General features: G+C 49.1%; 1 protein-coding gene across 1 annotated transcript; it reads left to right on the top strand.

The window, feature by feature from the left end:
- Positions 1–1210: 1210 nt before the first annotated feature.
- Positions 1211–12262, top strand: LOC128808786 (homeobox protein SIX4-like). The gene is made up of 3 exons (XM_053980321.1): positions 1211–2038; positions 3396–4084; positions 6433–12262. The coding sequence occupies exons 1-3, from the start codon at positions 1212–1214 to the stop codon at positions 7227–7229; spliced, it is 2313 nt and encodes a 770-aa protein (XP_053836296.1). The 5' UTR covers position 1211; the 3' UTR covers positions 7230–12262.
- The last annotated feature ends 1700 nt before the right edge of the window (positions 12263–13962 follow it).

The following is a 13962-nucleotide window of genomic DNA, read 5'->3' as shown; positions in this document are numbered from 1 at the left end:
CCCGCCGCGCCTTCCGCCTTCCGGTGCCGCCGCCAAACGGCCCCGCCGCCGCCCGGCGCCGCCCCGCGCGTTCCGCACGCGCCCCGGGCCCCGACGCCGCCCGCCCGAGCGGGAAGGAGCCCGGGCGGCAGCGCCTGCCCGGCGGCGGGGCTGGGGGCTGTCCGGGCCCCAGAGCTCCCGCTGTAACAGCGCGAGACGGGGGACACTTGCCCACGAGTAACCAACAGGAACCACGGAATCAATTACTTCGGGAAAGACCGGCGTGTCAACCAGACCATGGCACTAAGTGCCACGTCCAGCCCATCCTTAAACGCGTCCGGGGATGGTCACTCCACCGCCTCTCTGGACAGCCCATTCCAATGTTTAATCACCCTTTCTGCGGAGAAATTCCTCCTAGTGTCCAACCTAAACCTCCACCGGCGCAGCTTAAGACTGGCCTCTGGTCCTGTCGCTGGTAGCCCGGGAGCAGAGCCCGACCCCCACCTGGCTACAGCCTCCTTTCAGAGAGTTGCAGACAGTGATAAAATCGCCCTTGCGTCCCCTTTTCTCCAGGAGAAACACCCCCAGCTCCCTCAAGCGCTCCCCACAGGACTCGTGCTCCAAACCCTTTCCCTGCTCCGCTACCCTTCTCTGGACTCGCTCCAGCACCTCAATGACTTTCTTGAAGTGAGGGGCCCAGAAGCGGACACAGCAAAACTCCCTCACCCCCAGTAACGACAGCAGACAGCACCGGGAGCGTTTTAACCCTTTCCCTTCCAGGGAAAGCCGCAGGTGACGGAGCCGCCGCTCCCGGGGGGCTCCAGGTGGAGATTGGGGGGGGGGGGGGGGGGGGGGAGCGGAGAGAGGAGCGCGGCCGCTTGATTGACGGTTGCCGTGGAGACGGCGTAGCCCCGCCCACCCGGCGCGGCGCAGCCAATGGGCGGGCGCGGCCAGGGCAGCGGTGGGCGGGGCCACATAGTCTTGCGGCGGGTGCGGGAGTCGCGGCGGGGGGAGCGGCGGAGCGCGGCCGGGATACAGCAGCGATCCCGGATGGTCACTGCGGGGCCGGGGGAAACCTGATCGGCTAGAGCAGGAGGAGGAGAGAGATAGGAAGGGGGGAGAGGAGGAGAAGGGAACGTGGGGGGGGGGGGAGGGAGGAAGGAAAAAAGAAACCCCACAAGAAAAAAAAAAAGAAAGGAAAAAAAAAAAAAAAAAGGAAAACAAACCGAAACATGTCTTCTGCCTCCCCCGCCACGGACGACATCGTGATCGCGGTAGAGATCAAGGAGGAAAATGTAATGGAAATGCTCTCCGAAGCCCCCGACGGGCCCGCGCCGCCGCCCCCTCCCGCCGCTGCCCAGTTCCCCATGGAGCATGCAGGCTCCGCTGCCGCCGGCGAGGAGGGAGCCGCGGAACAGGTACTGCTCCATACAGAACTCCTGGCCAGGAATCACCACGCTGCCTCCTCTCCCTCATCTTCCTCTTCCTCCTCCTCCTCCTCGCAGACCCCCCTGGCTTTCTCCCCGGACCACGTCGCCTGCGTGTGCGAGGCGCTGCAGCAAGGTGGGAACCTGGACCGCCTGGCCAGGTTCCTGTGGTCTTTGCCCCCGAGCGATCTGCTACGTGGCAACGAGAGCCTGATGAAAGCCCGGGCGCTGGTGGCTTTTCACCAGGGCATCTACGCCGAGCTCTACAGCATCCTGGAGAGCCACAACTTCGACTCCTCCAACCACCCGCTGCTGCAGGAGCTCTGGTACAAAGCTCGCTACACCGAGGCGGAGCGAGCCCGGGGCAGACCCTTGGGGGCGGTGGACAAGTACAGGTTGCGGAGGAAATACCCCCTGCCCAGGACCATCTGGGACGGCGAGGAGACGGTCTACTGCTTCAAGGAGAAGTCCCGCAACGCGCTGAAGGAGCTCTACAAGCAGAACCGATACCCCTCGCCCGCCGAGAAGCGCAACCTGGCCAAGATCACCGGGCTGTCCCTCACCCAGGTCAGCAACTGGTTCAAGAACCGCAGGCAGCGGGACCGCAACCCTTCCGAGACCCAGTCCAAAAGGTGAGGGAAAACTTTTCCTCCCCGCCCCCTCTCCCGCCTGCCTTTCCCTCTCCCGGCTCTTTCTTCCCTTGCAAACATGGCGCTTACCTTCGGTGCGCCTCGTCCTCCCCTCCTTCCTCCTCCCCGCTCCCTCGTTCCCAACACACCCACCCGGCCCGGGCGTGCGAGGCGGCGCGGGGAAACTTCCCGGACCCGCCGCCCCGCGCTCCCGGGGGAGCTCCCGGCGCGGGGGAGCCGCGGGGCGGACTCCCGGCAAGGGACGGGACGGGGGTGTTTGTTCCCCCCGCTCCTTGTTTTTATTCAATTGTCGCGCCTGACAGAGTTAATCATTGACGGCCGGAGGACGCGCGGGGTCCCGGCGCTCTCTCTGTTTTGAAACCTGACTCGGGAGCGGGCCGGGCTCGGGTTTCAGCGGGGGAGCGGGGCCGGTTCCCGGGGCTCCCGGCCGCGCCGCGGGGCGGGAGAGCGGCCCCGGCCCCGCTCCGCCCGCGGCTCGGGCTCGGCTCCCCCCGCCCCGCGGCGGGGGCGCGGGCAGGTGGAGGTGACCTCCCCGCTCCCGCCCCCCGCCTTCCTCCGGGAAGGGACGGGAAGGGGGGAGAAAGCGCGGGGAGGAGGGGGGGAGGAAGGGAGCGGGGAGAGAAGGAGGGAAAGCGGTCGGCGGAGGGGGCCCCAAGGCATTTCTCAACCAAGGGCGCGATTGTGCCGCCGCGGCCCCTCTCCGCGGGACACATCAAAGGGCGAGGGGGGAGGGAGGGGAGAGCGACCGAAAAATGCAGCCGAGGGCGGACCAGTCAGCGAAAAAACCCGGCGCAGCCCCGGGCGGAGGCACAAAGGCCGCCCCCCATCTCTCCGTCCCTCCCCCCGGCCGCCCGGCACGGCCGGAGGTGCCTCCGCCGGCACCGGGGGCAGCGCGGGCCGGGATCTCCCCCTTCCCCCGGGCCGGGGGCGGCAGGCTGAGCCCGGAGGGTCCGGCGGCGCTTCCCGGCCTTGCCTCACCTCCCAGCGCTTTGCCAAATGGCCGCGGCCGGTCTCACACGTGTGGGCACCCCGGGCCGGCGGAGGGGGGCCCAGGCCAGCCCCCTTCGGTCGCCGGGGTGGAGGAATTTATTTACAACTCCATAACCCAGTCTGTAAAGTTTCTCCTTTGGCGAGTGTTTGGTTTGATGTGTTCTGTTCTAAGAAATCTCCTCCCTTGGCTTGAATATTCGTTTAAAGTGCCTTGTAAAGGCAAAACACAGGAAAAAAATTGTTCGTGGAAACTCTCACATACTTGTGTTAAAGCAAGAAGTCCCCCTTGGTGCAGAGATCCTGGTATGCCGTGGTAATGCAATGTCATCTCTCCATCTTTTTCCTGCAGCGAGTCAGATGGCAACCCTAGCACAGAAGATGAATCCAGTAAGGGGCGGGAGGATTTATCTCCCCATCCACTCTCCAGCTCATCCGACGGCGTTGCCAGCCTCAGCCTTCCTGGGCACATGGAGCCTGTCTACATGCAGCAGCTTGGAAACACTAAAATAGCCTTGAGCTCGTCTGGTGTCTTGTTGAATGGGAACCTCATGCCTGCCAGTACCTCTCCTGTCTTCCTCAATGGTAGCTCGTTTCTTCAGGGACCCAACAGTGTCATACTCAATGGACTCAGCGTGGGCACTTCGCAGACTGTTACCTTAAATTCGCCCAAAACTGCGACGAGTGTTGTGAGCAACGGGGTGTCCATCACTGACATACTGTCGTCATCGTCGTCAGAAGATGTTAAAGACTTCAAACTCCTTCAGGCTTCGGTCCCCAATGCCACAGCAGCCTTCAGCCCCAGCAACATCCCAGTCACTTTCCCAGGATTGATACCAAGCTCAGAGGTGAAAAGGGAAGGCGTAGAAACTGCTGCTTCCCAGGATGGAGGCTCCGTAGTTACTTTTACTGCTCCTGTCCAAATAAACCAGTATGGCATTGTCCAGATCCCCAATTCAGGAACAAATGGCCAGCTGCTGAACGGAAGCATTGGTTTCTCTTCTCTGCAGCTGCCTCCAGTTTCTGTGGCAGCTTCGCAAGGTAAAAGCTTTGCCTCTTGCAGTAAGAGGTGTGAGAAAAAGTTGGAATCAGGCACACTGTGCCTTTTAGAAGCTGTGGTCCTTTTCTTCCAAGGTATCAACAACATAGTATCTCAGGCATGGCCACACGCAGAACACCAAGTGATACTGTTTGCCTCCCTTTATAGTGGGTTATGCTCGTGGGCACCCCTTTCATCTCATGCTGTTCACAGAAGTCTGTGATAGGAGTCTTCACAAATATCTGTAAATGTTACATGTTTCAGTAATTCATAATATTCCCCATTTGCCACTGAATTCTTTCAATGAGAAGGTTCATAAAAATGAAAATTATGTCAGCTGGAAATTGTTACCGTTGTTGTTCTTGTGGTGGTTGTTTTGGTTTTTTTTGTTTTCTTTAACAAAGGCATTTCACAAAAATACACTTTGAATTACTGTAGACACAACAAGACCAAGCAGTTGCTTGTACATTTTCTGTTCCATAATTAAGAAAGATTAAAGCTGAGGGAAACAATAGAAGTAAGCACTAGCTTGTAGATATAAAATGTGAGGCTCTTTGGATAAAACTGCCCTCAGTCCAAGGGAAATATGTCATCACAGGTTCATGTGCCAAGTGTGCAGGCTCCTCCCCAAGTTTACTTTAGAGTTGGTCTTAACATACCATAGTCTGAATCTTGCAGCTGGCCAGGAAGAATCCCAGGGAGCACAAACCTAGTTCTGGATCCCTTTTTTGAAGCAGATCAGTTAAAAAGCACAGTTTGGTACTCATTGGCCACTTTATCTTTGATTATGAAAATGATTAAACTGGAATGATTCTCTCTGGTTTCAGGAGCTGTGAATACTATAATGAAAGTCAAATTGTGCTCATGTGCTTCTTTGAATTTAATGTATATAGGGTGTGAATTGTTCTTGCTGAAGCACAGAGAGAACCACTAGAGCTGTGCAACCACATTTCAAATGGGTGCACAATTATAAGGTCCTAAAATGTGGCACTCGCAGGCACTGGAAGTTATTGGCACATAGTTTAAGCAAGATTAAAGAGAGAAGACATTTAGTCTGAATGCCACCTGTAATTATTAAAGCCACTTAATCCACATGCTCAAAGGCATAAACTAACAGCCAGCAAAGGTGAGAAACAAAGTTCTGTCCTTTTAAGTATTGTAGGACTATTTGAAAGTCCTAAGATTCATAGTAAGTTCTTCTCTGACCATTTCCCCCATTGTTAAAAACACTGATTGCCTGCTGGAGAGTGATCCACCATATCCTTGGTGCAGAGAAAAGTTCTGGTAGTCTTGGACGGATAGCTGGCTGCCTATTCCAAGTGAAGCATGCTGCAGGCTATTTCAAGTAAGCCAGTAAATAATACTGACAAGTAACTTCAAGTTACCTGGCTTTATTATTCTGGTTTACTTGTATGCATAACATCTTCCAGAAAATCATAGTTGATTAACCGAAATTAATAGTGAACTAAAATAAAAAATTATCTTTGTTGCTGTTCTAAAATATTCAGCTGTGTCCAACTGTAGTCTCTTATAATTAAACTGCTTTTGGGAAAGAGAGGTGTTCCAAGTGGGACTCAGTCCCAAGAGCCAGTATTTCTTATTTTAGGAATTACCATAATGACAACTGACATGGCAAGTCCAGTGAAAACAACTTCAGGTCATCTCTGGCCACCTCTCCTTGCTTTGGCTCACTACAACATCACACGAGCAGTGCCATGGCTTTCAGCAAGGGCAGGCAGTGCTGGGTGACTTTTCACAGCATGGTGGATGTGGTAGGATTAGGATTTTAGAAAAAACATGATAAAGCAAGGTGAAAGGGGCTAGAGCTGAGTGCTTGAAGATTACCTAGTTAGACCAATAGAAATTACTGGTTTTTCGTGTTTTCTGTGCGGGTTGGCTCGGGCAGGTTCTCCCCAGCAGCAGTGGATTTCATGTGACGTGTCTCCAGTTCCCACACACAAGCTGTAGTCTGTCACTGAACTATCTTTAATAGCTTTTCATGCTTCTATTCTTAGATGGAAATTGAGTGGTGGCAACTAGTGAAGGCCAAAGCACATTCATTTTAGTCACATGGCTGGGGACTGTTTGCTCCTTAATGAGAGTCTGAAAGATACCTAATCTAATATATCAGAAACTTTTTTTTTTTTTTTAAACTTTCTAGAAGCAACTTCTATTAACAACATTAATTTCTCTACACCAAGTTTTCTCTCACCTGCTACAAAAATTGCTTTTCAGTGTTACATGAAATATTAGTGTATGTGTATACTGCAAAGGTAAAAAAGACCAGGACTGCATAACTCTCTGCCAGCTGTAATCTCTGTTTTCTTTTCTTTTGCTTCCCTTTCCCTAGGTAATGTTTCAGCAAACCCCAGCACATCTGATGGAGGAACTTTTACAACTGAATCTTCAACAGTGCAGCAAGGAAAGGTTTTCTTCAGCCCTCTCACTCCAAGTGCAGTGGTTTATACAGTTCCCAATTCGGGCCAGGCAGTAGGATCTGTCAAGCAAGAAGGACTGGAAAGAAGCCTGGTGTTTTCTCAGTTGATGCCAGTCAGTCAGAACACGCAACTGAACGTCAACATGTCTTCTGAAAATATATCCAGTGCAGGACTCCAGTCCCTGGCCTCCTCATTAGTGAATGTAACGCCCTCACATAATTTTTCCCTCACACCACCAACTCTTTTAAATGCTGCAGAACTGAGCTCTGGTATCTCGGAGAGCCAGTCCATGTCTTCACCCGTGACCAGTACCTCTACGGTGATATCTATCAGCAACACTAACTATGCAACCCTTCAGAACTGTCCCCTCATCACCAGTCAGGATCTGTTGTCCATTTCCACAGCGCAGCCCGTGCTTGGAGAAATAGTTTCGACAAGTGGAGACCGTGTCAGCCACCCCCCTGCACAAGTGCACCAGGATTTTGGCAGAGAGCACAGGCTGGTTCTGCAAGCCGTACCCGATGTCAAAGAGAATTTCTTACCTAATTCTGAGAGTAAGTCAACTGGCAATTTAATGATGCTGGATTCCAAATCTAAGTATGTTATGAGTAACATGGTTGACACGGTATGTGAAGAACTGGAAACGGACAAAAAAGAACTTGCCAAACTGCAGACAGTTCAGATGGATGAAGTTATGCAAGACTTGTAACTTCTTTCTTTTCTTGCTTTCTGTTTTAATAGATAAGTCTCCTGTTGAGGCCCTAACAAACACCTAGTGGGGTGTTTGTGGGTTTTTTTTGTTTGGTGGGTTTTTTATCTCATTTAAAGAAACCAGAAGAACATTTAAGTGGTCTGAATCAATGTAAAGAGGAATCTCCAGCAATGGAATTAGGTTGCCACACTTGGTTTGCATGCAGTATTCTCTTTTAAGCAGAGTAAAGGAGAAAGGAAATGGCCAGGGCAAGTACTGAGGAATGGATACAGGTTTGGCTACCAGATACTACCCTGAAAATTTAACTAGACTCTCCATAGTACAACATACTCTTATAACAGTAAGTATACACTCCTAGCTTCAGACGGAAAACAAAAATCTCACTCCAAAATGGTAGAAACAATAATGCAGACATGTGTTTTCTGTTTACTTCCAGTCCATGGGCATTGAGAGATTTCTAAGGAACTCTAGACGATACCTCTCTGGCTACTTTTATGTTGTTTGAGGTTAAGAAACAAAACAAAATCATAATATTGTTACTGGTATGTTTGCTTTTTTTCCAGCAGACTTGCATTTAAACCAAAAGTCTCACATCAATAGTGTACAGGTTTCTAAATGCTACAGCTAGCATTTTGTCAGTGCACCAGAAAAAGCATCGTTTCAAACTCTAATTATGCAATTCAGAAGCTTTCTATCCAGTATGAATGTAAATATTGTTTCAGTTCTTATAAAGGAGACTTTTTTTTTTAATTAGTACAATGGATTTTATTTATGGTTTATGTTCCCTTTCACTTTAGACATAATGCATTGAAAAGGAAAACGTTTTCTGGCTGTTTAATTTATTTTATTGTTTGAGCAGGAAGCAAGCGTAGTTATTTCTGACAAGGTTTTACTTTTTTGTAGTTTTTTTCAAGCAATAGACTGTAAAAGTAAAATGTTAATCACACTGAAACTAGAAAATTAATTCCCAGTCTCACAAACCCAGGAGGTCACTGTTTCTACCCCCTCTGTCTTTGTGTTCAGGGTTTTTTTTTTGTTTGTTTGTTTGTTTTGTTAGTAATTTGCGATTCAGTTGAACCCTTTTCTGTATTTTTTACAGAATTCCACGTGCCTTTCTTCTTAGTGGCCTTATCTTTGTTACTAAAGCACAGTGGCCGGAGGAATAAAAACACTGATTTGCAAATATCCGTCCTCAGGGCCAAATCCTGATGCCTTACTTCTGCAAGTAGACCCGCTGACTTGGGTGCCCCTGCTTGCACGAGTAAGAGGAGGTTTAAGAGTCTTCTGGACCTTGTGGGTGACATTTCCTGGCAGTGCAGAGAGCCAAGGATGGCTCCTTCTGCCCCATGTCAGCAGGACAGGAGGGGTCCAACCACAGGGTTGTGCCGAGGGGAAGCTCTTGGCTCCATGGGATGAGCAGGAAAGGTTGGATGGGCAGGCCAAGGAAGGGAACCCCATGTTTACACATTGGCCAAACAGCCCCTGTGGGACAGCTTCAGCTGCTGCTCGAGCAAGGCCCCCATCCAGGAGTGCAGCTGAGTGTGTATTTATATCTGTCCTCCCAGGAGAAGCAGCCTGGGGGCTGCGGTGGGAGCTGCAGCAGCCGTGGTCCGTGCCTGGCCGGGGATGGGTGTCCACACCTTTCTCCCTGGGCACAGCAGAAGCAGGGTGGGCTCTGGGCAGGTGGAACAGATCCTAACCTTTCCTCCAGAGGAGTTTTTGTAGCATGGAAAAGCACATCCTTAAAGCTTTAAAATAATAAGAATTCAGATGTACAAAAGTGACATGCCGTTAATCCTGGTGGGTTTGGTTTTGTTATATTTTACCCTAATGTGAATATATACAGTAACTAAAGCATGTGTTCATCCTCATCTGGGGCCTGGTCCGAAGCCTTTGGAAGGCAATGGGAAATGTTTTCATAAGCTTCTGTGAGCTCTGAATCGGGCTGAGGACAGAACAAGATCACTTGTAAAGGACAAAAAAAGAAAAAAAGGAAAGGAAAGATAATTAAGGTAGCATATCCCAGCGTGTTTGTCTTGGTTTTAACTGGTTCCATGGAAAGCTTTTGAGGAATGAAGGTTTTTCTGTGCACCATGAGCACGGCGTCGGCATTCTCGTTGGAGTTTTGCACTATATTGCATATTTTGCAAGGTTTTCTGTGGAACCTCGAGGCTGAGCTCTGTTGGTGTGCACTGGAGTCCATGCTGTGAGCCAGGGCTGCAGGGAAAAGAGCAGGAAAAGGGAAGAACGAGTGTGCAAGGGGAGCACTTGCAGCTGTACGGAGTCGCTGACGCTCTGCAGGCAGGAGCAGCCCATCAGAGTTGGCTGTCCCCATGTGCTCCCAGGCAAACAGGCTGTTTGAGGCAAGTGCTTTAAAGCAGAGATTATCACAAGCAGGACATGGAGCTGTATGTTCCCCTGGCACAACTTTCCCTGACGTTCCCGGGGGCTCCGCGTGAGCAGGGAATCGGATAGTCCAGAGTTCTCCTAACCACTCTGCTTGTTTATCTGTTTGCTGGGCCCCAGCATGAGCAATCTGTTTCCCACCTCTTCTTCACCCATGTAACTAAGATGGTGATGACAGTAGCTGTATATGCTTTGCATGAAATCATTCAGACATTTGGAAAATTAGAAATACCCCGTATCGCTGTCATTTTAATGGAGAATGTGTACTTGGCTCTGAAGGAGTTGATGGTGGATTAACATTTGGTCTGTGAAGCTCAGACTATATTTGGAGGCAAGCTAGGGAATATTTCAGAGCAGTTGTTGGTTGCTGTGATCATCTCTCATAACTGAAGAGACTGTGGTGTTACAACAGTACCTGTTACTTCATTTAAAATTTTTCCTTCTTTGCGTTCATTGTGTTACTGAGGCTCTGAATTCCATGGCTTTGCAGCACAGTTGATGTGAAAAACTGTGTATGTTGTTACAGTGGCACGTTTCTTGGAGTGTCTGGTACTTCTAATAGGAGACTTCCCACTCTGCAGTGGGAGTGGAGGATGTACATAAAAGCAGTGTTTTGGGACAAAGTGAGATTAATCTATTCTAGTCTTCCAGATATCGAGTAACTTCCTATTATCTTTTACTCTTTCTTTCTTCCTTTCTTCCTCCCATTGAAAGTAAGTGTCATTCCCTCCAGATAATGTAGTTATAACCTCATGTTTTCTGCAGGTACATATGCACAATATAAAGACTCATTGCACGGTACAGTGTGTTTAAAATAGAAATTTAAATAAGTAGTTTTATTCCTTACAAGGGTAAGTTTTTATTTTGTGGCCCTCAGGCAGGCAGGCTCACTGCTCTCAATAGACAGTACTCAAAGCCCAAAAAAGTGTCCAGGGCCAGATCTTTGGCTGCTGTAAATAAGGCATTGCTCCACTGACTCCCAAACCAAGGATTTTTACGTGGTGTTTAGGGGATTTGGATGCTGGTCTCCCACACAAGGGAAGGCAGTGAGTGTCCAGGCCCCACAGACAGCCCTTATTATCACATTCTGTTGTTTAAATGGAAGGTATGTCTACCTGGCATACACATTCCTTCTCTTCCCTCCCTCCCTGTTATGGATGAGAGTAAAGGATCATTTCAACTTCACATATGTTTGTAACTTCTAAGTCCACTGGAAATCTTACAGAAAACATTGCCAAATTCTACTGCTTTACTAGTCCCAGACTCAGCTTTGAAAAATATGCCTAAGGAAATTCTTACAAAGCATGATGTTAAAAACCCCTCTCTTCTTTACTACTTTTGATTAAAGCTGCCTCTGTTTCACCCGGAGTTTTGCAGGAAACCAGAAACATGAATTGAATGCTCTGTGTGGACTATTTGCAGCATTATCCCTGTGGTCTTACCTGCAAGGACATTTCAGCAATGTAAATCACAGACATCTATTGGCCAGGTCCTCAGCTGGGCTGAACTAGCATGATTTCCATTGAATTTAATGTCCTTTTTTACCAGCTGGGAATATGGTCCATTCATTTCACTGGTGTTAGATCAGGGACGGATTTGGCCCAGTACACAGTGGCAGCACAAACCAGAGCACAAGGCTGACACTTGGGTAGAACCAAACAGTCACAGTCTATCAAAGCATATACCTCTTCCCATTTACTGCTTTCCCCTACCTGTGGATTCAGGAAGACTCATTCAGAAAGTGGCTTCACCCAGAGGTGAGGCTGGAACTGTCATTACTGCTCTCAGTCTGAGATTGATGACGGTAATGGACAGGTTCTAATTTCAAATCATGCAAAATCACCTCAGTAATGATTTTCAGTTAAATAAATCAGGGTGGAATTTGGCCCTGTGTGCACAGGAGCTTTTCATGTCCATAGATCTCCAATGTGTGTGCACTTTCCTTAGCAAGGGCAGATGAACAAGAGGGTGCATCCCTCCAGTATCATGTGAGATATGTGTGCAGGGCTCTGGGAGCATGAACTGCCCAGTGCTTGTGGTCGAGAAGAATGTCAAATCATCAAAAAGAATAGTGATTTTATAATTCTGAAAACAAAAATAATGGTATTTTTAAAAGCAAGGATGCCTGAAGTCTTCCTGTATCACCTAGCAGTTATTATCTTGAAGGATATTTTATACCTTAGCTGTATGTTTCATATAATTTAAAACTTGCTTCTTAAATTTCTGAACTCAAGGAGGGGGTGAATCTTCTGGCTTTCAGGATTCACATTCAGAGGATGTTTGTTCTTTTGCTGCATGTACTGTTTGTCCAGAACTAACCAGTTATTTCTCCAATATGGGTTTTATTGTGCCTTACAACAAATATTAAATTTAAGCGGAATGTACGCGTTAGAGGAGGGAATAATCAAGAAGATTTTACTGCACTGTTAGGTGATGCTGCCCCAGAGTGTATCATCAAACATATCTGTGCTTAATTACCCAACCAAAGAGATCTAAAGTATGTATGTTTGTTGTACTGTAATAGGGGTTTGTGCCTGGACAATTAAGTGTTTTATTTGTATTCTGAGATGATGTGAACTTATTTTTCTAAACACTATACTGAATAAACTTTATATTTATACACATCTTGTGTAAATATTTCTGTTTGGATGTCATGTGAGGGTTTTGAATTTTGAGTTGGAAAAGCAATCTGAAGTAGAAACTTGGCTTCTAATGACTCATCATGAAAGGTGATGGCAACTAGGAGCGCCTGTGCTTGCCAGGGATTTGATCTGCATCCTATTTAAGCAAGAATGAGACTTTCTGTTGACTTGAGGGGGTTTTGTCAGAATTCTAAAATACTAAATTAAAAACCATAAATCTTACACATCATATTGAACCTATTTGTGTCTCAGACCAAATTTATACCATAATTAGTTAGATATTATTAAAATCTACTTCCACCTGCTAGTCGGTATTTACTTGTGGTTCCCGTGACATTGGCATGCTTTCTGTGTCAGGGGCTTTTTTGGGTAGGTGTGCTCCTATTTGCTAAATTCCTGCTTGTTGAAATTTTTCTTTAAAATGTTGCACATAGTGTCAGACTTGGTTTTGGCAGCTTTTTGAGAACAGTTTGAAATGTTATGTTCCCCTGATATTAAAGGATTTAAACACATTACCATATTACTTCAGATCTGTGTTCCAAGTACCAGGATTGCCTGGTTACGATTTTGATGCCAAAATGAATGACAGTAAATCCAAACAGACTAATCTGTGCAGGTGAAATAGTTTCCCTCACTGAAGCTATATGTACATTAGAGATAATTAACAGCCTGCACACACAGCAGGAAAACAGCCTTCCATCCCTTTAAACTGTGTTTAGGCCAGAGGAAGCAAGGTGAGGTCGGGGAGATTTTGTTTGTTTTTAACAGATACAGCTAAAAACATTACATTCATTCTTTTCTTCCTCACTAAGACACTACCTTGGTGTTTTTTGCTATTCCTCCACCTTTCCCATTGATTGCAGCCGCAGCTCTCTCCTCGCAGCTCTGCTGGCAAACGCAGGGAGTCCCCTCCCAGCCCGGGGAGCATCTCCCGTCTGCTCGAGGCTGAGCCCAGGGAATCCCTTCCCAGCCCGGGGAGCATCTCCCCTCTGCTCGAGGCTGAGCCCAGGGAATCCCTTCCCAGCCCGGGGAGCATCTCCCCTCTGCTCGAGGCTGAGCCCAGGGAATCCCTTCCCAGCCCGGGGAGCATCTCCCCTCTGCTCGAGGCTGAGCCCAGGGAATCCCTTCCCAGCCCGAGGAGCGTCTCCCCTCTGCTCGAGGCTGAGCACAGGGAGTCCTATTCCAGCCCGGGGAGCATCTCCCCTCTGCTCGAGGCTGAGCACAGGGAGTCCTATTCCAGCCCGGGGAGCATCTCCCCTCTGCTCGAGGCTGAGCACAGGGAGTCCTATTCCAGCCCGGGGAGCATCTCCCCTCTGCTCGAGGCTGAGCCCAGGGAATCCCTTCCCAGCCCGGGGAGCATCTCCCCTCTGCTCGAGGCTGAGCACAGGGAGTCCTCTCCCAGCCCGAGGAGCGTCTCCCCTCTGCTCGAAGCTGATCCGACTCTGCAGCTGCCGAAGTAGATAATCCAGTTACCCGGGAGCAGCCCTAAGCCAGAGCCAATTGCCTCGTTGCCCAATTCCTGTTTCCTTCCCAGAAGCGGGCGCTTGGCTCAGTCGTGTTCGCGGCGCTGCCTTTGCCGTGCCTTGGTTCTGCCTGAGCAGAACTGTGGTGGTATTTTCCTGCCTGCAGAGACCAAATTCCAAATTGATCCCCGGGCAGCAGCTCTGTCCCAGCTTTGCTTG

Source organism: Vidua macroura, chromosome 6 (genome assembly GCF_024509145.1).
Source record: "Vidua macroura isolate BioBank_ID:100142 chromosome 6, ASM2450914v1, whole genome shotgun sequence".
Classification (NCBI taxonomy): Eukaryota; Metazoa; Chordata; class Aves; order Passeriformes; family Viduidae; genus Vidua; species Vidua macroura.
Note: the sequence above shows the minus strand (reverse complement) of the source record. Positions and strands in the feature narration are given on the sequence as shown.